At 44.6% G+C, this 24,773-nt stretch overlaps 1 protein-coding gene across 7 annotated transcripts; it reads left to right on the forward strand.

The window, feature by feature from the left end:
- Positions 1 to 444: 444 nt before the first annotated feature.
- Plcd4 (phospholipase C delta 4) lies at positions 445 to 24,718 on the forward strand. Of its 7 annotated transcripts, XM_021664541.2 has the most exons (18): positions 450 to 826; positions 5,018 to 5,073; positions 5,199 to 5,357; positions 6,449 to 6,677; positions 8,337 to 8,466; positions 9,699 to 9,930; positions 12,975 to 13,176; positions 14,374 to 14,518; positions 15,384 to 15,536; positions 18,032 to 18,226; positions 20,023 to 20,118; positions 20,229 to 20,394; positions 21,098 to 21,214; positions 22,403 to 22,575; positions 23,194 to 23,329; positions 23,791 to 23,940; positions 24,019 to 24,126; positions 24,582 to 24,718. In XM_021664541.2, exons 2-17 carry the CDS (start codon positions 5,052 to 5,054, stop codon positions 24,123 to 24,125), a joined length of 2,412 nt encoding a protein of 803 aa, XP_021520216.1. In that variant the 5' UTR covers positions 450 to 826; positions 5,018 to 5,051; the 3' UTR covers position 24,126; positions 24,582 to 24,718. The 7 variants fall into 7 exon arrangements, with proteins under 7 accessions (XP_021520241.1, XP_021520211.1, XP_021520197.1 ...); XM_021664536.2 differs by having other exon boundaries at positions 447 to 826; positions 18,035 to 18,226; positions 23,791 to 24,126; XM_021664522.2 differs by having other exon boundaries at positions 448 to 826; positions 23,791 to 24,126.
- Positions 24,719 to 24,773: the final 55 nt, after the last annotated feature.

Genomic DNA, 24,773 nt, shown 5'->3' on the forward strand with positions numbered 1-24,773 from the left:
ATCTCAGTGCATAAGAGATCCAGACAGGAGGATCTTAAATCCGTTGTTATCCTCAGCTACATATCAAATTCAAGTATGTCTCCAAGTTCAAGGCTAGTCTAACCACAAAAGATCCTGTCTCAAACAAACACCCATCATATATATGTGAGCTGTTTCATATACATGTACAGATACTGTCCCTTTGAACTCTTATTATTTCTTTCCTTCTCCTGTCTTTCTCTGTTTCTGTATTTTTTTTACAGACTCAGATTGATCGCCCCGCAAGGCAGGATTCAGAAACACGGGGGCAAGCTGGTGGAAAGTGACGCCCTGGACAGCAGCCAGATGAAAGGAGGGCAAGAACTGGTGTTCCACACAGACACCGACCAGAATGAAAAGCAGTGATTTACAAAGCACTGCCATAGACAGGCCTTGGGTTTCACTTTGAGAGCAATTGTGGGATTGGGGTCAGTAAGGGGTCCGGGTGGGGAGGCATCAAGATAAAAGGCAGCCAGGCTCCTTCTCCCTGGAGATGTGTTGCCTGTAAACCTCAATCTGTTCCATTAATCCTTTTCTGCTGCTCCACCCCCACAACTCCTCCTGTTGACCAGTGTCCTGGGCCTTTAAGATAGGCTGGACCGAGGAAAGCGCTCACACCTCTCCCCACCCTACTCATTCTCCTTGGCTGTAAGTCTGCCAGTTACAGCAGCAAACTGCAGCCGGAGGGTGGAAGCAGTCAAGTGGAAAGGAGAAAAGGAGCCAGGCTGAGTCTTCTCATTTTCAGCGAGGAGCATTTCCGAGCTCTGGAGGTGTCGTTTCCAGACACCGGACTGCTATCCTACCCACGGTAAGGGTCCTGGGTCCTAACCAACCTCTGCCCAAGCTGAGTCTTGCCCGAGTCCTAAAAGCCCTCCGGATTAGGTTAAATGAGGCTCCTTTTCCCGCCCTGGGGTTCCCTCCCTTCTCCTGGGTCTCTCCATTTTATCCTCTTTGACTCTTAAATGGTTTTCTTCCTGGTCATGTCAGTCATCCTTCTATAGAGAGACCTCTTAGCTGTCCAGGGCCGTGAGTGTTAACCCTAGCCACTTCTCAGAAGCGAATCTATCCCAATAAGACAAGAAGCAGAATTAGAGTAGATACTCATCAATGAAGACACATTAATAGACGTTTGAGGATTACTAAATGAGGGGTATCCAAACCCCACAAGGCATCAAAACTCCTGGTAATAGGGAGATCATTTTTAGACATCCTTGGTCAGGGTTTGAGTTCTGTGCTCTGTTTTTCACCTGCTTAATGAGCTATGGCAAGTTCTTGCTACACCAGTTGTTTTATGCTGAGGGGCTTTAGGCTACAGACAACTTCTTGATCTGTAATTGGAGAATTTAGGGCTCCCCAGAGTTGCCTTTGTACCAGTACTCTTTAAGGGTACCCACTAAATATTCTCTCCTCATCTGGAAATTTTGATCTGGCAAATTCTAAGACACTCTCCTGGAGATAATTGATCCAGGCTCATCTTCTCTGGAGTTTACATGCTGTAAGAGAGCCTTCAAGTTCTAAGATTCTAAGGGGTATGACCTGTGACCAGAGCCATCCCATCCACTCTGTATGAACCAGGTTAGCCCTAAACCTTTCAGAAGCAAGGACATAGACAAAAATAAGTTTTCGTCCTTGCTGCCCCTCAGAAAGAAATTTGAAATACCCTGACTCCGACTGTAATGTCACTGGCACATGTGTTTGACAATTCCAAACTCCCTCTGTAGGTGATATAAAGTTACTTGGAAGCAGAGGACAAAGTTTTGATTGCTCTGTAATACTAGGCCACTAGTACTAGGAAAGTTTCTGTATATTAGTACAGAGCCAATTATCTGTATTCGCAAGGATCTCAAATAAATGTATATGGTTAATCTCCCCTCTCTGAGTCCAGGCTACCCTCAAACTTCCTATATAGCTAAAAATGACCTTGAACACCTGATCCTTCTGCTTCTACCTCCCAAGTGTTAAGATTAGCATTGTGCCTAGCCAACCCAATCTCTCTCACTTTTAGATTTTATCCTCCCCCAACCCCTTTTTTTTTCTCACCCCACTGCACCTGCATCCATTGTAACCATCCTTCTTTTCAGACACCAGTGGAAGCACCAAGCCCTAGAACACTTGGGTTCTAACACATTCTTTAGGCACTTTGTTTAGTCAGTCTCCTAGGATACAGGGGAAAATGGGGCTGAAAGGAAAGGCATGTTGCTGAGTGTTCAAATCAAAGTGTCCTCTCTCCTGGATTAGAGACTCAAAAAACCTTAAAGGGGTTGAGAAAGAGTTATTGGGAATTAGTGGAGATAAAGGAGGGGAATAGCAGGAAAATATGATGGAGAAAAAGGATGAGGAGAACACAAAGCATGACTTGAGTGAGCAGAGAGGATTTTGAGACAGAAAGGAGTGAGCTAGGAAGAAAGGAAAAGCAAGAGGTCAGGATGGGAAAGACAAGAAAAATGGGAGGAAAAGAAAGTTATTTGGTGGGGACGTAGGGGACCCAGAAGATGATGGAGAGGAGAGAGAGAACATCAGTGTCCCTCTCTGATTCCTGGCCTTCCTTCAACCTGCCTTCTGGAGAGGGTCCCTCCTAAGGGAAGAGCTGGTGAGCTCCACACTGGTTGTGGATAGAACTGCAGATCTGTCACTAAAGGACTCTGGCAGGACAGTCGATCTCTGGTCTTCAGTCTCCTTCTCCATGAAGCTCAGTTCTCAGGAAGCTGTGGCTTCCTGAGGTGCTGCTGTCACTCTCTTGACCACACCCTACATAGATAAGAAGTTAAAACCATCGCTCCTGAATTGGGGGCAGGGTCATTGGGAGAAAGAGAGGCAAATTGTTTTTCCAAGGCTGTTTTGGGAAACTGTTTTTTTTTTTTGGTACCTGAGCTCTGTTCTCGGGCTTCCCATGTTCCAGGACATGTAAGGCTCCTGAACATCCAGAGAAGGTAATTCTGTCTACTTCCAAGCCCGAGGCTCACTACAGAGTCTTGTGCCCACAAAGTGGAAGCTACCGCCTCAGATCACTCTCACACCACTATGGTGAGAGTACCCAAGGGATTTAAGAGTGACCCATTCCTTTCTCCTCCAGTCTTCCTACAGCAGTTTTAAGCTGTGTGAAGATTCCAACCAGTGCATCCACGCCTACAAAAGGAGATGCTTTCTGTCTCTGAAGGAGCACTTTAGGTCCCTTCTTCCATCCAGAGAACTCTTCTCAGCCAGGAGCACATACTCAGCCTCGGCCAGTAAAACTTTTCCTCCTAAAACTGTCATAGCTATTTCTCTCCCAAGAGACTGTTCCTCGTCCTTTACCCCTTACTCATCTACCCCTTTAGAGAGCGTTCTCTAAGTCTTAAAATCAGGGAAGTTGCATTTTTAGTGACTCTCAAGTCTCCTTAGAGTGAGTCACTGCCAGGTGTGGTGGTGCACAATCCCAGCACTTGGGAGGCAGAGGCATGTGGAGCTCTGTGAGTTCGAGGTCAGCTTGGTCTAGAGAATGAGTCCCAGGACAGTCAGGGCTATAGAGAAATACCTTGTCTCAAATTACTCATTGCACGGTGGATTTTATAGGTCTTCTTATTAGATAGAAGGGTAGGGCAAGGTGGCACACACCTTTAACCCCAGCAACTGGGAGGCAAAAACAGAGTGATCTCTGTGAGTTCCAGGCCAGCCTGGTCTACAGACTGGAGAAACCCTGTCACAAAAACAAAAACAATTAGGGTTCTAATATGCTGCATGACTTTAGACATGTCATATCACATCTTAGACTCCTGCTTATTCATCTGTAAAAATTTAAGAGTTAAACTAAATGATACTGTAAAATTTATTGAATATATATGAGTGTTTTGGCTAAATGCATGTCTGTGTACCGCTTGGTGCTCACTGAGGCCAGAAGATGTTGGATCTTTTGGAACTGGAGTTACAGATGGTTATGAGCCACTGTGTCATTGCTGGGAGTTGAACTAGGATTCTCTGGAAGAACAGCCAGTGCTCTCAACTGCTGAGACATCTCCCTATCTCCAAACTGCATCATATTTTAGTGGAATGCAGATGGAATGGTTGTGTTACAGATTTGAAGGTCTCTTTTTCTTTTTTCTCTGAGACAGGGTTTCATATAACCCAGGCTGGCCTAGAACTCACTAAGTGTCTGAGGCTAGCCTTGAACTCCTAAATGTTAGGATTATAGGCATGTTTCACCAGACCCAGTAACTATACAGAATTTTGAAGCTTTCTTTTACATATTTATCACTGTCAAAATTATAAACTTTAAATGAACAGTTGCAACAGTTTTCTGTTTAAGCATAGGTCTCCCACTCACGCAAAAGCAAAACGTTATCCTTTGTAAGATTTGTCAGTTTCCGCACAAGCTGATCAAGAGCTGAGCATGATCTGGGGCATTGTGGCTCACATCTGCAATCCCAGTACTCAAGAGGTGGGAGGGGAGGATCAGGAATTCAAGGCCAGCCTTGGCTACATGAGACTCTGTCTCAAAGAAAGGAAGAGAACACTCTGTCCTAGCTCTTTGGGGATTTGACACAATGTACATGAAAGAACAGACAGGGCTCCAAGAAAGGGGAAAAAAAAAAGCTGGAATGGTGGTACCTGGAGGAGTGACAGCTAGTGTGGACAGATTCTAGGTTTTGGTAAGGGTTGGCAGCAAAATGGCAGAGCCTGATAATGAGGACATGGGGAATGAGCAAGGTATGGAGCGATGTTACCTAGTGAGCGTAGGGTAGCAAGAGAGTGTGTGGAACAAGCGCTGCTTTATCCCTCCCCGGAGCTAGCCATGGGAACTAGTTAACAAAGATAGATCTATGTATCTTATTTTAAATTCCAATCTGAGTATAAGTTAAAATAGGTTTCTTAAGCCTGGGGGTCAGCAAACCAGAAGTGCAAACAGCTACAAACTAGGTGAAGTACCTGACACATGCCACTAAGAAAACACTGGGTTTCTTTCTCTTGTTCTCTTAATCGCCAGGATTCACCCAAAGCCCTTTGTTTCTCCTTGTTCCTTTAGGTGACTCTGGCACTAGCTGGTGGAACAGTGGGCGATGGCATCTCAGATTCAAGAGCGTAAGTACCCCTGCAGGGGAAGAGGTCTTGGAGGAAAGCCTGGGGTGGAGGGGTGGTTCCAGAGCACCTCTGAGCTCTCTAGCCTCCCCCATTGGCTAAATAAGCCCCTGCTTTTCTTGTCTCAGGGCTGACCACTGATCAGGACCTGCTACTGATGCAAGAAGGTACAATGTTGCGCAAGGTGAGGACCAAGACCTGGAAGAAGCCAAGATACTTCAGACTTCAGAATGACGGCATGACAGTCTGGCATGCTCGGCAAGCTGACGGCATAGCCAAGCCCACTTGTGAGTGACCTTGATAGCTGTGTGTGGGTATATGGGTGGACAGGTTTCTTAGGAATCCAGAAGAGCAGGGAAGAGACCAAGATGCTGTGATAGTGGTCTCTTGTGCAGGTCCACCTGTATGGCTCTGTCCAAGATAACAAGCAGCCCTTGCCTTTGTAAGACTGTAATGAGAGTTAGTTGTTGATAGAGGAGGCTTAGAAGAGCTACACACACACACACACACACACACACACACACACAATGGTCATTATGATTGTGATCTGACATCACCCTATCTGGACTAAAATCCTGGTTCTGCCACTTTCTGGGTGAGTTGTTTAGAACAAATTACTTAACTGAACTAAAGTTTCTCATTTACAAAATATGGGTTAACTTGCACCTACCTGTAAATTATAGAGACTTGCAGAGCTAATGTGTGAAACATCTAGCATGAAATCTGAAACCTTGATGAATTTCATGAATGTTAGCCACTACAATATTTCAAAGCATAAAAATGCATCCTAATAGTGTACATTGTGTTGGCCAAGCTTGTTATGGTTCCTTTAAACACTTGATCACAGACTAAACAGAGTCTGCTTTAGAGACATAATCAATACTCAAGAACCACCCCACCCCAAGCTGAGCTAGAGACTGAAAAGATTTCTCTGGCTCCCCTCTAGGCACCTGGATAGAGGAAAACTTCAAATGGAAAACATAGGCATACACTCTACAGTTTGGGGTGACTATTTTTCAGGGGTATTTGTCATCCCCACTAGCTCTCCTGTGGAAACTATTGCAACCTACCATAAAGGGGGACCATCCATTCTTTAAGATATGGACTCTAAGGGGTTAAGTCTGGGTCTTCAAAATGTCAGCTGGTGGCTGGGAGTCAGGTCTTGCCAGGTCTAGCTGAACCTCCTTCCTGTCTCATGTGAATTCCTGAATCACTGGGTCTCTATCACCCTGTCCAAGGGTCCTTTGGGATCCAGCCTGCAGAAGCTCGGGCTCCTCCTATGTCTTCACGGAGAAGGGAGTTCTGGCCACCATCACTTAGCCCCTACTGTGTGTCAGAGGCCTTTCCTCAGGGCTCCCACCTGCTTCTTCTCTGACAGTTTCAATCTCTGATGTGGAGACCATCCGTAAGGGACATGACTCTGAGCTGCTGCGCTATCTGATGGAAGAGTTTCCCCTGGAGCAAGGCTTCACCATTGTCTTCCATGGTCGCCGCCCCAACCTGGACCTTGTGGCCAACAGTGTTGAAGAGGCCCAGATGTGGATGCGAGGACTCCAGCTGTTGGTGGATCTTGTCGCCAGCATGAACAGCCAGGAGCAACTGGAGCAGTATCAACCAGATGGAGTTAGGGTATGGACAGAGGTTACTTAAGGAGTCATGCTGCAGATCCAGGGACTATGGGAAGGGTGCAAAAACAGATCCAGGTGGTGTAGGGAGAGGCGCTAGGGCCAGTATAGAGCTGATGATTCTGAAGGAGAAATGGATGCTTGCCAGTCAGAGTCTGAGACTCAGAACCCAGGATGGGGGAAGGCCAGTGAGAGGAAGCAAAGCAAGCAAGGTGCTTGTGCTGCTCCTGTGATCTAAACAGACACACCAGTAGCTAGCACTCACTACCGTAGGCATGGGATGTAACTTCTAGAGCTTGCGCAGTGATGTAGACTCACATCAAGATTCTTAGACAAAGTCAGTGAAATATTGCAGCCAGTGAAGGTGCTTGCCACAACCCGAACACAATTCCACATGGTAGGAGAACTGACTCCCACGAGTTGTCTGTCCTCTGACCTGCCGCACACACACAATGGCTTGCAAACCCTCCAATACACGTAAAAGAGGTTTCTAGATTGTGCATTACTGCATGCATGCATACATTCATTCAGCACCCATTAGCCAGATTGTATTCATCATTAGGCCTAGTTTCAGAGACGCCAAGACTAATGAGATCACATATGTTACTTTGGTTAGTGGAGAGAATCAATCTGTGTAAATAATTTAAGTACTAAGTTAGAGGCATGCTTGATTCTACCTAAGAGTATTCTAAGAAAAGTGCAGGGAAGAAATAGCATGTGAGCTGGGTCTTTAAATTTTGGACTGGAGGGGCTGGAGAAATGGCTCAGTGGTTAGGAGCATTGTCTGTTCTTCCAAAGGAGGTTCAATTTCCAGCACCCACATGGCAGCTCACAACTATCTGTAATTCCCATTCCAAGGGATCTGACACCTTCACATTAATACATATAAAATTAAATTAAAAAGTTTCAGTCTTGGCTAGTGAGAATAAAATAAAAGAGTCGAGAATACATTATTTAAAAAAAATTCTGGACTGGAGATGTAGCTCTGTTGGTGGAGTTTGCCTAGCATGTATGAAGCCCTTGGGTTCAATCACAGCACTGCAAGCACTGGGCATGGTGATGTGTACCTGTTTCTGCAGTGCTGGCCTCCCAGGAGGCCAGAAGGAAGACAGTCAGAAAAGTCATCCTTGGCTATGGGGTAAGTTTGAGGCTAGCCTTGGCTACATGGGACCCTGTCAAAGACAGAAAGAAAAGTAGAACAATTTGAACCTGAAGGAGGAGGGTGGGAAAGGCACTCCTGGCTGAGGGGATAGCATGAATAAAGGTTCAGGGAAAGGAGACTCAGGAAGCAGGTGGTGGGATGGGGCGGGTTGGGGGGGTGGAGTTCAGAGGAAGGAGATGCTGAGTCTGGCAAAAGTACAAAGACAGATAGGTACGGTGAGAAGGCTGGACTGGGCCAGTTCACAAAGGTAAGGTGATCTTCTGTGTTAGTTTATGTTTCTTTACAACAGGGAGGTAGGTCCCTGCAGGCCCCTGTGCCATGCAATGGCAAGATAGACTTATATTCTGGAGAGACTATTCTAGAAGCTATGTAGAAAATGGACTGGTTTAGGAGAGAGATTGGCAACAAAGACAGGAGGGGTACCAATGGATGAACACACACACTAAACACATAGTGCTTTTGCCTTGACTCGGAGCTGGATGGGTGAGAGACTGGTTCAACCAAGGAGACAGAAACCAGGATGGCCGGATGAATTTTCAAGAAACACAACGGCTGCTGCTTCTGATGAATGTGGAAATGGATGAAGACTATGCCTACAGTCTTTTTCAGGTACGTTTGCTGGGGAGAGTTTGCAGGAGTCAGCCAGACCATATTTTCACTTTGCCAGAAGGCCTCTGACCCCACTCAGCAGCATTCATTTGTTGAATTCTTACTGTGTACTCCATTTCCATAATAATCCCAGTGGGACCTGTAGGAGAATGATTCTCTGGCCACTCAGACCTGTTGGGAGGATGAGTCATGACACCTATAAGGGAAAACTAACTATGTTACTATGTTAGAACTGGGTGTGTTGGCACAAGCCTTTACTCTCAGCACTTGGGAGGCAGAGGCAGGTGGATCTCTGTAAGTTTGAGGCCAGCCTGGCCTACAGAGTGAGTTCCAGGACAACTAGGGCTACATAGAGAGACCCTGTCTCAAAACAAAACAAAACAAACAAAAAACTAATATGTTATTATGTTAGATCTTCCTATTCACAACCAGTTTCACAGGTGCACTGCACAATTCCATCTGCAATGGGACTGGAAACAAGGTAGCAGATTCTGACTAGTAGCTGTTGTTTGTTTGGTTTTGAGCCAGGATCTAATGTAGCACAAATTGGCTTCAAACTCACTATGTAGCTGAGTCTGACCTTGAATTCCTGATCCTCAGTTGGGATTAAAGGCATGCATGATTGCCCCAGCTCTCCTCAAACCATTTAGAGACCTTTGAAAAACATAATCTTTCCCTCTAATGCTGGGCAGTGGTGGCACACACCTTTAATCCAGTACTCAAGAGTCAGAGGTAGGCAGATCTCTGAGTTCAAGACCAGCCTGGTTTACATAGCAAGTTTCAGAACAGCCAACACTACACAGAGAAACCCTGTCTCAAAAAACAAAAACCAAAAATTCCTTTTAACAATTGATAGAGCTGAAATTTTGTCTTTTATTTATTAGAGTGACCGGTAAGAGTAAAATATCAGGATCTCTATGAGAGTTTATAAATACACGATAAGATGAACCTTACAGGGCCTGGAAAGATGCCTTTGTTGGTAAACTGCTTACCATGTAAGAATAGTTCTTACTCAAGTTCTACTCCAGCATCTGTGTAAAAAGTTAGGCGTGGTGTGTGCATGTGTTAAGAGGTACTTCCAGTGCTGGAGAGAGAGGAAGAAAGAAAGAGACAGAAAGACAGATTCAGAGAGGCTAATTTTTGAAACTTGCAGTCATACAACTCTACAGGACAAATGAAGATTGTCCCATTTTCTAGCATTCATCCCTTCCCTGGTAAATCTTCTCTTGCAGGAAGCAGATGTTTCCCAGTCTGATACTCTAGAAGGGGAAGAATTTGTACAGTTCTATAAGGCACTGACTAAGCGCACTGAGGTCGAGGAACTATTCACAAACTTCTCATCTGATGGACAGAAGCTGACCTTGCTGGAATTTGTGGATTTCCTTAGAGAGGAGCAGAAAGAAAAAGACCATGCCGCCGACCTTGCTCTGGAATTCATAGACCGCTATGAGCCTTCTGAGAATGGTAAGGAGAACTGAGTGTGTAGAGGCAAGACATAGGAACTGGGAGGAGGCTAAAAAAAGACCCAGACACAGAGCCTTCTATCGCAGGGAAAGGCTGAGTCCACCCCTCTCCTGGCCTCCATTCCAATCATCTCACTGAACCACATCACCTAAAGGAAGGCAGCCCTTCCCTGTCAGTTAAGACAGAGATGAACCTCTTAGGAGGAAGACGATGTGAGGTCCCCTTTTTGTTCCTATGCTCAGATCTCACATCCTTTACTTTGGGGGAATTCTTTACCATATCAACTTTGTCCTCAGTGGAAGAAGGAATCACTTGATTTCCCCCTCTCACCTCCTCCCTTCACAATGATTTCTTTGCCCCGTGTCTCATGGCTGCCACTCCTTTAAATGTCAGCTTCCTGGAAGTTCTCTAAATTGGTCTTGAGCCCTTAAGCCCCCAATCAGGAATCTATTCACCCTAGGCCTGGGGCAGCGATGAGGCCAAGTATCTGGCATTTGTCAAGTACAGCTAAAATATGCCTTTTTAAAATCATTAATTTCTTCTACTTTGCTATTTCGTGGCAAAGTAAGTGGCAAAGTTCCATCCCTCTATTCCTTTCAGAGTGTGAGAAGCTTATATCAATAGTAAATTACTTGCAAAGTACTTTCACATTCTTCACTTAATTTAGTCCTCACTGCGACAGAATAGAAAAAAAAATGATTAAACAACTTCCTGGAAGCCAGCAGCGAAGGAGAATGGAACTGAAACACAAACTCAGGTCATCCCTCAAGTAGTGTCTCATGAAAATGATAAAGCAGGCCGGGCCGTGCTGATGCACACCTTTAATCCCAACACTCTGGAGTCAGAAACAGGTGGATCTCTGAGTCTGAGGTTAGCCTGGCCAACAGAGTGAGTTCAGAGCTATGCAGAAAAACCCTGTATCAAAACAAAACAAAACCCCCAAATAAGTGTGTACAACCATGCTAGCCAGAAAGTAAAACTGAAGAAGTCAGAAGAAAAAACATCTTCTACTCTCAGAGCAGGATCAGTTATATCTGTTATGGATGTAATGCTATAAATAGCATTTATAACATGTTATGGCTCAGCGGTGCTCCCTGATGCATGCATGTTAAGACCTAATTCCAACACATTGTGCTGAGAAGTGGAGCCTCCAACTGAAACTTCCTGCCCAAATTCCTGGCATTCTTCACTCTTTCTATGATTTATCAAACCTAGGTCTTCGGAGCTGGTCAGGAGACTTCACAGTCCAGCCCTGACATTGGACTGCTTGGGTTCAAATCCCAGCTCCTTCACTTAAGCTAGCTATGTGCCATAGTAGCTCTGTTGTAATGCTGACCTCACTGTGTAGCAAGCTGCAATACATAATGTCCTTGCAAGAAATGAGTGCCCAATAACAGCAAGCCTCTGTTGTTACTGCATGAAGTCCATACCAAGAGCAGTGAGGCCCATGGAAGGAGTCCAAGAACCATTCCCTAAGCAAGAGTATAGCCTAAGGAGATGTCGACAAATCCCCCCAAACACCACATGTAAGAAGACATCGGACACGTAGCTTCACCGCCTGAATAAAGCAGAGTTTGGTCAGGTTACCAATAACTTTTCTAGGTATATACAGAAGCTGTATATATTTCGGAACTGGATTCTGTACTGTCTTTTATGGTAACTGTTATCTCCAAGAACTATGTACCTTTAAATGGACTAGAATCAAGTGCTCATAGATACATGTATGTAGGGGCTGCTGTGTCCACCAATGCAGAACACAGCATTCTTGTGGTTTTATCCAGTTCTGTTGGATAACCCTGGACTAGAATGTTTTATCTGTTTGTTTCTTTAAGATCCTGTAGCTCTGCCTCTCAAATGATGGGACTGTAGGTGTGCACTACCAGGTCCTGCAAATATGACCTTTTTTTAGTGATAGGAATAGAGACCATTTATTTATAAAAGGAAATCACTCAGGATAGTTGAGGTGGGGACTGGCAGGGTGGCTCAGTGGGCCAGGTGCTTGTTGCCATGCCTGATGACCTGAGTTTGAGCCTGTGGACCCACATGGTGGAAGAAGAGAATCAATTCTTACAAATTGTCTTCTGACCTTAGCATATGTGCCATAGCACACGCACCCCCTTTGCACACATTATATACATATGCAAAGTAAAAAAAAAAAAAAGTAAAGCGAGAGAGAGATCATGCAAGTGAGCTCAAGAGAGCACATGCCAGGTGTTGTGGCCTTTAGGTCCAGCACACAGGAGACACAAAAGGATCTCTGGGTAGTTGGTTTTTGTTTTGTTTTGTTTCCAAGACAGGATCTCACTATTTAGCTCTGGCAGTCCCAGAACTCTCTATGTAGACTAGGATGGCCTAAAACTCAGAGATCTGCTTTCTTCTGTTTCCCAAGAGCTGAGATTAAAGGCGTGCATCGCCACACCTGGACCTCTGTGTGTCTGAGGCAAGCCTAGTCTACATACAGAGTTTCAGGTCAGCCAGAGCCACATAGTGAGTTCCCATCTTAAAAACGAAGCAAGAAAGCCAGGTGGTGGGGGTGCATGCCTTTAATTGGAAGGCAGAGGCAAGCAGATCTCTGTGAGTGCAAGGCCAGTCTGATATAAAGAATGAGTTCCAGGACAGCCAGGGCTGTACAGAGAAGCTCTGTCTCAAAACACACACACACACACACACACACACACACACACACACACACACAGAGAGAGAGAGAGAGAGAGAGAGAGAGAGAGAGAGAGATGGAGACAGAGACAAAGAGAGAGACACAGAGAGAGAGATGGAGACAGAGAGACAAAGAGAAAGACACAGAGAAAGAGAGACAGAGAGATAGCTAGAAAGCTAGATAGCTAGAAAGGGAAAGTCTGATGCTTAACCCTTCAACAGGCTGTGAGAAGGAGTGTTTTAAATGGCAGATAAAACATGTGGCAAATTTGGGATCTGCAGACTGGAAATAGGCATCTAAGGGAGGTGGCTGGAGAATTGGCTTTTATGGGTGTGTCAGACCTCTCCCCAGAACTTTTCACTCTCGTGCTCCCCACTCCACACCCTAGGCAGATTGCTGCATGTGCTGAGCAAGGATGGCTTCCTCAGCTACCTCTGTTCAAAGGATGGAAGCATCTTCAATCAAGACTACCTCCCTATCTACCAGGACATGACTCAGCCTCTGAATCACTACTACATTAACTCCTCTCATAACACCTACCTGCTGAGAAACCAGCTCTGTGGCCAGAGCAGCGTTGAAGGATACATACGGTACAGCTGTGGGTGAGGGGTTCCCGCTCATGAGATGGCCTGCCTGTGGGAACCTAAGGGAGAGATAGCAGGGATCGAAACATAGAGAGTTTAGGGACTTAGGATCCCTGGATACCTGAGACACTTGGAGAACATGTTAGACAGTAGAAGAATGGTAATGAAATCCTATGCGTAAACGGGACCCCTCTCTTTGTCACAAGCCAGGAAACTGATAACTCAGGGACCCTGAGATATGTTTTGACCTTGTAAACGGCATGCTTTAAAGCAGTGGTTCTCAACCTTCCTAATGCTGCAACCCTTTAATACAGTTCCTCATGTTGTGTTGATCCCTAGCCATAAAATTATTTTTGTTGCTACTTCTTAACTGTAAATTTTGCTACTGTTATGAATCAGAATGTAAATATTTTTGGAGACAGAGATTTACCAAAGGGGTCTTGACCCACAGGTTGAGAACCGTTGCTCTAAAGGCAAGGCGGTAGGATGTAGTTTAAAACATAGTCCCTGGAGTCCGTCCACTTTAGGTCAAATTCTAGCTCTCTTGGTGTTCTGGGGGCTGATTAAGCTCTGTATGTCCCTCTGTGAAATAGCGATGTAACAGTGTCCAATCTGTCAGGGCTCTTGTGAAGACGAAAGGGCACAATCTATGAGTCAGCAGCTAGCAAGTGGTAGTTGCTGTTGTGATTAATCGTGACGAGACTGAATAGTCAGGACAGCATTGAAGCACTGACCAGCGACTGACTGGGTAGCTTGAAGGAACTCTATAGCTTAGTGGTAAAGCATGTATGAGGCCCTGGGTTCAATCCTATTGGAGAGAGGGAGACACACGCCTCCAATCCCAGCGTAAACAAAGGTTAAATTCCAGGCTGCTGGTAAAAGACCCTGTTTGAAGCCTCAGTAGTGGGTGGATTTGCTAGGATTTTGAATGACTCAGGTGCCATATTGGGATATATACATCCGGAATAGTGGAAATATTGTGAGGTGATGTGAAATGGTTTACTAGAGAGATTATGAACTGGGGCTAAGTGGCAGCCTTGGCTCAGTGGACTGAGATGCCTCCATGGAGAGATAGTGCTTGAAGTGGTCTGGATGGGCAAGCGCTAGTGAGAAGTGCTCTTTCTAGAGTGGGCAGAGGCAGCTTCTTAGGTAGATGATCACACCTTGACCTCTCCTGCCTCTGGGGGCTTGGGGTTCTTGCAGGGCCTTGAGGCGGGGATGCCGCTGTGTGGAGGTGGATGTGTGGGATGGACCTGATGGGGAGCCCATTGTTTACCATGGACATACTCTGACCTCTCGTATCCTGTTCAAAGATGTCGTGGCAACACTAGCACAATATGCTTTCCAGGTAGTAGCCCTGGATTGGGAATAACAAGGTTCTGAGGGAAATGTGATGGCCTTGATCCGGTGAGGGTGGAAGAGCAGAAGAATGTTTATTTGCAAGTGATGTTATATAGACAAAAGGGTTTTTGTTATTATTTTATTTTTATTATAAATATAATTATACATAATATATATATTTGTTTTGGTTTTTTTTTTTTTTTTTGAGACAGGGTTTCACTGTGTAGTGCTGGCTGTTAGAACTCACAACGTAGACCAGGCTGGCCTTGAACTCATAGAGATCCACCTGCCTCTGTCTCCTGAGTACTGGAACTACAGGTGTGTGCCACCATCGCCCAGCTGATAAAAGAAGTTTTTAACTAAAGCATCTGGCAATATTAAAGGGTCACTCTAAGTGTGGGATATGCTACTAGTAATTAGTATTCATACAACATTCATACCAGCAACAGTCACTCGTTGCTAGTAACTACTAAAAGTTTCTGTTACTATATAGGGAAGGATGGCTAGAGGAACAGAGGCAGTGATGAGTTGGGCTGGGGACAATAGGGATCTAGAGATGAGAGTATAATGTGAGCTCATACCTGGAAGAATAGCCTGACATCCATACTGAGACTGAAAACCCAAAGGCCTCAGAAGGCCGCAGATGAGATTTAGAGGTATAAGATTTGAGGTCTCAAGAGTGACTCTTAGATGTGGGTCTGTCCGGAGGAATGGGCCTGAAGTCTAGCAAGTTTTCACAGAGCCCTATAATGGGCTTGGGGGAGTTAAACAGTCAGTATACTCATGAGAGTTCGTAAACGGGGGTCTGGGGATCCAGCAGGAGGTTATGCGACTTCATAATTCTAACTGCCTCCTCCGCTCCCCTCTGCTAGTTATCGGACTACCCACTCATCTTGTCTCTGGAGAACCACTGTACCTGGGATCAGCAGCGCACCTTGGCAAAGCATCTGACTGAGATCCTGGGAGAGCAGCTGCTGAGCACCACCCTAGAGGAGCTGGTGGTGGACAAGCTGCCATCGCCAGAGGTAGGGACTCGGGGGCCAGGCAGGCCCCTGTGTGACTTCCACAGTCCTTCACCACGGCTCCTTCTTCCACATGCTTTTATTCCCTTCTATCTTCAGATGGGCCATTTTGCTTTTTAAGATACCTATAGGTGAGGGGTTTTGTTTGTTTGTTTGTTTGTTGTCTGTTTTTGGAGACAAGATCTTATCTAGCCAAGGCTAGCTTTGACCCTCCTTTCTTCATCTGGGATTATAGGCATACACTACCATGCCTAGTGTCTCTGGTACTGGGGATCAAGCCCAGTGCATTTTGCATGCTAGGAAAGCACTCTACTAAGTGATATCTCTAGTCCTTAATAGTTCTTGATAGTTAATAATTCATACAAAGTTTATAAGCAATATAGAAAAAGAGAAATCTCTCCTAATATTATCCCAACAAATTTCATAACAGTACACATCAATAGATTTTTAAAAAGTATTACATTTATGTATGTATACAGTATGTATGTATTTTGAGGAAGGAGGTGGTAGTGGATGCGCCATGGCAAAACAAGCATGGAGGTCAACATGAACTGCTTCTCTCCATCTACCATGTGGGTCCTGGAGATCAAGCTGGGACCACCAGGCTTTTGGCAAGTGCCTCTACTTACGGATCCATCTTGCTGTCCCAGTGGATTTATTTTCACTGACCACTAAATTTCACTCATGCTAAGCTGTATGACTGAGCTACACTTTCAGCTGTTGCCCATTCCTGCTCTTCCTCCTCTTCCTTGAGATTCCCATGAAGCCCAAGCTGGCTTTAGACTTGTTATATGTAACCAAGAATGACCTTTCCTTGAACCTCTGTTCCTCCTACCTCTACCTTCCAAGTACTAGTATTACAGGCATGTGCCACAACACTGCATTAATAATAGGCTGGGCTTCAGCTCCAGAGCTTTGTACATGCTAGGGATGCGCTTTGCCAACTGAGTCACATTTCTGTCACTATGAATAGATTTTTCTAAAGCTTAAATAAACATATATATGTAAAAGTTCTATTAGAAAAACCATGAATGGGATTACCATCCATATATTTTTTAAATTTCATATCCTAAGTATGCTTTTCCTTTTTTTTTTTTTTTGACACAGGGTTTCTTTGTATAGCCCTGTTTGTCCTGAAAACTCACTTTGTAGATCAGGCTAGCCTCAAACTTGATCTGTCTGCTTCTGCCTCCCAAGTGTGGTACCACCACTGCCTGGCTTTTTTTTTTTTTTTTGAGACAGGTCTGATATAGCTCAGTCTGCCTTTGAGTCCCCGATCCTCCTGCCTCTGCCTCCCAAATGCTGAGATGACTGGTATGTAGCACCAAACCAGGTTTAGGCAGTGCTTGAATCCAGGGCCTCATGCATACTAGACAAGCAGTTATCTACTAAACGATACCCCCAGCCCTATATTTTCCTCTAATATTAGAGCTCTTCAGTGTGCTGTTTTATGCTGATGCCATATAGGGCTGTAATTTATTCAGTTACACATTTAACAGACACTTACATTGTTAATTTTCATCCTGTCCATGCGCTTTGCCTAGTTAGTCTTTCTTTTAGTTTCTGAGTTAAAGCTTCTGTATTCTGTGTGTGACATTGATGGTGGTATTGTGGGATGCATAGCTGCTGGCCAAAGAGTTTACATTCTAGGCAGGTGTGGTGATTCTAGCACTCAGGAGCTGGAGCAGGAGGATCAGGAGTTCAAGGCTAGTCTCTAGTGTATTGTGAGCTGGAAGCCAGCCTATGCTACATAAGACCCTTTCTCAAAACACACATGCGTGTGCACACACACATGCACACACACACGTGCATACATGCACACATACACACACACACACACACACACAAACAGAGACAGAGATTGCATTTTGACAGTTTTGATTATTATTGTTGAGCTGCTCTCTAGAAAAAATACCAAATTATATTGCAACCAACACAAGAGAATAACTGCAAGTAATTCCATAGTGAGATGATTCATAATGGCAAACATTGAAGAGAAGGGCTTCTGTTTTTGTTGTTGTTTTGAGTTTTTTGAGTGCTGGATTTACAGCATGTACCAGTATTCTTGGCACTTTTTAGCATCTAGTCCTGCCTGCCTTGGCCTCCAGAATGCTGAAACTACAGGCTTGAGTGACCAACTCCCAATCCATATCCTTTCTAAAGGCTCTTCCATTATAAAATAAAAAAAGTAAGACTATTCAAAATTATTATCTCTTCATACTCCCATGTCCTTTGTATATGTAAATATTTAACCTAAGGGAATTTTCAGTGTGTAAAATGTGAGTGAGGACCTATTGACTTTTCTTTTCATATGGATAGAAACATAGGTTTGTTGGAAAATAAGTAACTCTACCAAATATATTAAGGAATCAAACCTCTTCTGGGAAATTTCTGACAATACACTTTCTTCTCCTGTCTTTGAGATGGAATGAGCTCCATTATCTTCAGGAAGAACTCGAGCAGACAAGTAGACATGTCTCTTTATTTTTGTCCCCTAGCAGCTTCGGGGGAAGATCTTGGTAAAAGGAAAGAAATTAAGTATAATTGAGGATACTGAAGTTGAAGAAGAAGAAGAAGAAGGGCTGGAGAAAGATCAAGACTCAGATATGGACTCAGACACTTTTTCCGTGTTGAATGTCCAGCCTGAGCGTGAGTCCCAGGAGCTGCCCCTTGGAATTAAGGACAAAAAGAAGGTGAGTTAGGACTAGTTTTTGTTTGTTTGTTTTTGTAATGGTATTTGATCAGCATGCATCACAAGCTGAGGGTCAGTTTCTGAAGACACTAGAGCTAACTGGCATGGAGAGCCAGGGAGGAAGATGATATTTCCTCTCAATAAAAGAGGCCTAATTATGCATCTTCTGCATCACTATGCATTATCTATTGCCATCTAGACATCTATTGCAGCGGCTTCCCAACTTCATGGACAAAGCTCTTAGACAAAGCTGCTGCTTCTTCTCATTAAAAAAATGAGTAACTTTTTATTTTTGAAAACATTGTATAATATGGTTACATTAGTTTACTTTCAATCTTATTTATTTATATTATTGTGATTTGAACACAGGACTTCGCACATGCAAAGCTATAGCCTACCAGCTTAGTTGGTATCAAAGCAGATGCCCATAGCCAAACTTTAGGCAGAGTACAGGGAGTCTTATGGAAGAAGGGGAAGATAGAAAGACCTGGAGGGGACAGGAGCTCCACAAGGAGGCCAACAGAGTAAAAAACTCTGGGCCCAGGGGGTCCTGCAGAGACTAATGAATCAACCAAGGACCATGCATGGAGAGGACCTAGACCCCAGATGTAGCCCATGGGCAGCTCAAAGACAGAGCTTCTTATTCAAAATGGAGAAATGTAGACAGGTTGACACTTTTGCTTATTATTGCTGAGCTGCTCTCTAGAAAAGAAACCTTGAAATATTTTTTAATACTTCAAAATTTTTGAAGCCCTCACTTAGATATCTCTTGGGTCCAGTGGCACAGGGTGGTAGGGTAGGATAAGTAGGTAGGTTCTGATGAGTAGGTAGGTGAGTTCAAGAAAGAAGAAAAGGGAGGAGGGGAGAGATGAAGGAGTTAAGTGACTCCGGACACAACTTTTGTTCTTCACAAACTCCTTAAAGGCAAATCTGAAGGCCCCTGGTTGGTCTCTCCCTCTATCTCTCTCTCTCTGTCTCTGTCCCTCCCTTCCCTTCTTTAGAATGAGTATGTTTGTGCTTATGTGTGTGTGTGGCTATTTTATTGCCTGAATAGAAGTTACTGGACCACTGATTGCTGTGACCTCAGTCTCAGCTATAATGGGGTTAAAGTGTTTTGAGGAGGAGCCAGAAGTATCGAACTAGGGGGAGGCCAAGTGAGAAAGGGTACCATTGGCGGGACCTCCAAGAGCCAGGTGTGAAGTCTGCATTTCTTTCTTGTGACTTGCATGGCTTGCTCAGCTGAATTATGACTTACCCTGTTCTGAGGCTGTGGTGTTTATACCTGCCATCATGTTTAGGGATGACAATGGGAATTAAGGAGATAAATACAAATACAAAGGTAATGCTCTGGAGTCCTCACATCCTTATAGGTGTGGGTTGTGTGACCACCTGCATACCTTGACACATCTGACATATCTGACTGGGTTCATGTGCTTTTTTTTTTTTTTTTTTAAAAAAAAAAAAAAAAGACAGTTGCACTATGTATTCTTGGGTAACCTGAAACTTGCTATCTAGATCAAGCTAGGCTCAAATTCATAGAGATCCACCTGCCTCTGTCTCCTAAATGCTGGGATTAAAGGCATGCATCACCATGTAGAGATTACATATCCATTTTGACCAAAGATGATTATTGTCCATTTGTTTTTAAGAGAGGTAGGGAGACTGATGCCTCTCTGTTTCAAAATAATAAAGACTTTTTACCAGAGATGTAATGTAGAAAGGACCTTCCAAACCCAGAGCGGAAACTGATCTGAGCAGTATATTGTACACTGCCTTTATTCCCATCCTCACCCCCAGGTTGTGACGTGTCCGATGACTTTTCTGAATATCTGTGGTCATGTATTGGTTCGGCAGGCTAGTTCCATTTTTGAGTCCGTTCTGTTGTCCAACCAGGTGAGGCAGGGGGGAGAGTACAGTGGGGAGGCATCGGGCAGAGGCTTAGGTTGGATGGCCACTAGCTTCTCTCCAGACCACGGTAAATTCAATACCATCTTCCTGTCCAGTTTTATCTGAATTCCAGGACCATCTTGTGCCCAGATCTGTCTGCCCTGGTTGTCTACATGAGGACTGTTCCCTTCTTCAGCTTCACTCATTCCAAAGAAAACTACCACATCTATGATGTTTCATCCTTCTCTGAGACAAAGGCCAAGCACCTCATCAGGGAGGCAGGTCAGGAGACAAGTGGGATGGGCAGCTTCAGGCCTGGCAGGCAGGCAGGTGAGAAACAGAACAACGGGCTGGAGAGATGGCTCAGAGGTTAAGAACACCGACTTCTTTTCCAAAGATCCTGAGTTCCACTCCCAGCAACCACATGGTGGCTCACAACCATCTATGAGATCTGATGCCATCTTCTGGCATGCAGGTATACATGCAGATAGAGCATTGTATACACAATAAATAAATAAATATTAAAAAAAAAGAAACAGAACAAGGAAGAAATAGAGATATGAAGGAGTTAAGAACTTCTTAGAGAGGACGTAAGATAGTCTCACATAGCCCAGTCCTATCTCAGACTTGCTCTGTGGTTGAAGATCACCTTGATCTTCTGATCCTCTTGTCTCTATCTCCCAAATTCTGGGATTACCCTGCATATCACCATTTCCCAGGCATATCACCTGGGTTTGCTGGTTTGCAAACCCAGGGCTTTATGCCTGCTAGGCAGGACCTGACTAAGTTGCATTCCCAACCCGCATAAGGAAAGGTTTGTGAATAGAGGATGCAAAGCCCTAGCAAGAAGACAATTTGGGGGAGGTGGTCTCTGGAGCCAGCCTCAGATTTTGAGACGAGTGAAGTAAGTAGAAAGGGTCCTTGGGACTTGGGAAGAGGGAGACAGAGACAGAGTTTCCATTTCCTTCCTTACACCTTTTTACAGGCAACGAGTTTGTACAGCACAATGCCAGGCAATTATGCCGTGTGTATCCCAGTGCTCTGAGGACAGATTCATCCAACTTTAAACCCCAGGAATTCTGGAATGCAGGCTGCCAGATGGGTGAGAAAGCAGCAAGGATGGGAAGGAAGGGAGTGGAGATCAGTTGATGGGAGGTACATGCCCTAGTGGAAATAAGGTCAGGAATGTTTTAAAAAAGTAAGAAAAGGTAAGAAAAGTGGTACTGTCTATTGGAATGTTTCCAGCAGGCACTGATTTGAGGACCATATTCTGTTTTATAGCCTAAGCTGGTTTCAAACTCTGTCCTCCTTCTTCAGTCCTCCAAGTGTGCTACCCAGCTCCAGCAGCCATCCTTATACCCACTACCTTCTAATTCCCCTGGAAGAGGGGTTAAAAGGCCAAAGAGGATGTGCAGCTGGTCTTTGCTACTTTACGGGTTCTTTTGTCCCCACCCTTTATCCCCTTGGTTTCACACCCTATCACCAAAGGGAAGGAAGGAGGTAAGGAGGGAGAGAGGGAGGGAGAGAGAAAGAGAGAGAGAGAGAGAGAGAGAGAGAGAGAGAGAGAGAGAGAGAGAGAGAAAATATCCCTGAACCCAATTTCTTTCTTTTTGTTTCTTTGCACAACCAACCTCCTTGAATGAGCAACAACCACCTAGGCCCCAACCAATTGGGGCTCTAGCATTTATACACCCTCTGAAAAGTTCCCAGAATTCCAAAGGTCACACAAGTGTAGAAACTAGCTGCAGCTGGCAAAACCATGCCTCTGCTAGAAGATGAGGCAAATAAATCATAGTCAGCTGCTGTGATCAGTTCAAAGCAGCCCCATATCCCCATACTTGGTATTAAAACAAACAAACAAACAAACAAACAAACAAAAAAACCCCACTTTCTTATAATATTTCTGTGTTTTTCAAAGAAACCAAAATTCCAGAATTCTCACAAGGATTTGTGTGTATGCATGTAATACTCAAATACCTAGTTGTGTATATGTGAGAGAGAAAAAAAGTGTATGTATGTATGTATATATATATATATATATATATATATATATATATATATATATATATATGCAAAAGAGAGCAAAAAAGGGGGAGGGGAAGAGAGGAATAGAGGGGGGAGGGAGGAGAAACAGGGCATATAGCTTTGGTTGGCTTAGAACTTGCTGCTGTAAACTAGAATGATGTTGACCTTGTGGGAGTCCACTTGCCTGTCATGAGGGCTGGGTTTGCAACTATGTATCATACCCAGCTCCCAAAATGACCTTTTCTTTTTTCCCTGGGATTCTCAGTGGCTATGAATATGCAGACTGCAGGGTGTGCCATGGATATCTGTGATGGGTTCTTCCGTCAGAATGGTGGCTCTGGCTATGTGCTGAAGCCAGAATTCCTTCAAGATATCCAGAGTTCCTTCAATCCCCAGAGGCCCATCAGTCTTTTTAAGGCCAAGATCCTCTTAGTCCAGGTATGACAGAACTGTTGGAAAGAAGCTGGAATGGCCTGGGATGGGACTGTGTGTGTGCATGGGACTGGCCGGGGTGGTGGTGGTGGTGTCACTAGTTGAAAATTTTCTGCCAGGAGTTATAGCACACACATTTAATCCCAGGCCAGAGCTACACAGTGAGATGGAATAAGTGAATAAATAACTATATAAAATAAAAATAAATTTTTCATGAGAGGGAGTATAGCCTGACTCAACTGCAGACTTTGAAGGCAATTGCCTAGTTTCAAATCACTTTCTAGTTGTGCAACACTGGCAACTTGTAACCCCAGTAAACTCAGCTGCAAGACAGGGGTATATAACCTGCCTCGAGGGGTTGTGAGGACTTTGGGTTAAAAAGTGCTTAGAACTCCTGGTACACAGTAAATACTACAGAAAAGGCTATTATCATTGGTGTGCCTACTTTCAAGCCTTTTATTTTAAAACTTTAGGTTGGAAACTGGAATATACCATCTATGCACGATTAGTTTTGTAAACTATGAAAGCTATAGTGCCAGTCCTGTCTTATCAAGGGTGTGAAGGCTGGGTGAGGGAGGGCTGCGGTGAGCAGGGACTCATAAAGTTCCAGTGCCCTGGTTGCAGGTGATCAGTGGTCAAAGACTCCCCAAAGTGGACAAAACCAAAGAGAACTCCGTTGTGGATCCACTGGTGAAAGTAGAGGTCTTTGGTATTCCTGAAGACACAGCGAAGCAAGAGACCAACTATGTGGAGAACAATGGTGAGAGACTAGGCATGGGAAGTGTAGGACCAGACTGCTGAGTCCCTTCTATCCTCTACTTGGTTGGTCTATGTGACTGTGCACTTCCAAGGGAGGCAAAGTGACATAGTCACAGGCTTATGAATTGGGAAAAGTCCTTACGCTTTTTATCTTAAAATATTTATGTGTGTGTGTGTACCACCTGTGCGTGCCCACAGAGGACAAGAGGCCATCGGATTTCTCAGACTCGGTTATAGGGCAGCTATGATTTATGAGGTGTGGGTTCTGGGAACCAAACACAGGTCCTCTGGAAAAGGGCATGTGCTTTTAACCACTGGGCCAATTCTCTAGCCCCTGCTGCTACATGTTGCACTTGTGAAATGCTGACTGGCATCTAGATTAAAGAGAATGCAGGGAAACCAACTTAGTATGGGCCTAATGAAGACAGTAAGTCTGTTCCTTTATTCCTATCTCCACTTCAGGTTTTAATCCATACTGGGGGGAGACATTCTGTTTCCGGGTCCAGGTGCCTGAACTTGTTATGCTGCGTTTTGTGGTAAAGGATTATAACTGGACATCCCGAAATAAATTTATTGGTCAATACACCCTGCCTTGGACCTGTGTGAAACAAGGTGAGACAGTCCTTAGATGCCTGGCCAATATTTCAACTCTGGTTCTCTTCCTAATCCAGTCCTTCTGCCCGTTTCCAGGTTACCGACACATATCCTTGCTCACTAAAGATGGCACCAGCCTCCAACCAGCTTCCATCTTTGTGTACATCTGCATGCAGGAAGACCTAGAGGTGGATGAATCCTGAGGTGGGTATCCCACACAAGAGCAGATAAATATGCTGGCTTTAGATGTCAAGGTACAAAATTGCCCTGCTCCTCCCCTCAAGACATGATCTTATTATATAGCTCTGGCTGTCCTGGAACTCACTATGGAGACCAGGCTGGCCTCAAACTCAAGAGATCCATCTGCCTTGGCCTTCAAAATGCTATGATTAAAGGCTACTATGTCCTGCATACCTTGTCCTCCTTAAGCAAATCTAGGATCTGATCTCTCATCTTGTCTTTTCTGTCCTTTCCTTTTGTGTACTCTATGAGAGAGTTCACTCATTATTCTCCTTATTCTTGTCCTAGGCGTAGTCCCATTCTCACATCATCTGTTAACCTTTCCCAATACCTCTGACTAGAAACACAGGGATGGGCTTTAAGCAGAGAAACCTACAGTTGCGGTATCCCTTCTAATCTACAACTTCCTCAAAATCCAGAGGCAACAAAGGGACCAATCAAGGATCAAAGTTTCCAAGCAAAGGTTGGAGAAGAATGCCTAACCCCAGAACTATGACTCTCCAGAGAACCGTACACAGCCCTGAACTCCCGCTGGACTGCTGCTCCTTAGCTGGTCTAAATAGAGCTTCTCTGTCCAATATGGCTGTTGTATGGTCTGTTATTGTGGGCAA

The sequence above is a fragment of the Meriones unguiculatus genome, chromosome 15, assembly GCF_030254825.1.
Source record: "Meriones unguiculatus strain TT.TT164.6M chromosome 15, Bangor_MerUng_6.1, whole genome shotgun sequence".
NCBI lineage: Eukaryota > Metazoa > Chordata > Mammalia > Rodentia > Muridae > Meriones > Meriones unguiculatus.

What these genes read in the sequence shown, in the direction of transcription:
- Plcd4 (XM_021664522.2), top strand. Translation starts at nt 5,052, where the DNA reads ATGGCATCTCAGATTCAAGAGC. An exon ending in AGCCAGGAGCAACTGGAGCA is followed by an intron (nt 6,678 to 8,336) that starts GTATCAACCAGA and finishes ACTCGGAGCTGG; the next exon opens with ATGGGTGAGAGACTGGTTCA. An exon ending in TAGCACAATATGCTTTCCAG is followed by an intron (nt 14,519 to 15,383) that starts GTAGTAGCCCTG and finishes CCCCTCTGCTAG; the next exon opens with TTATCGGACTACCCACTCAT.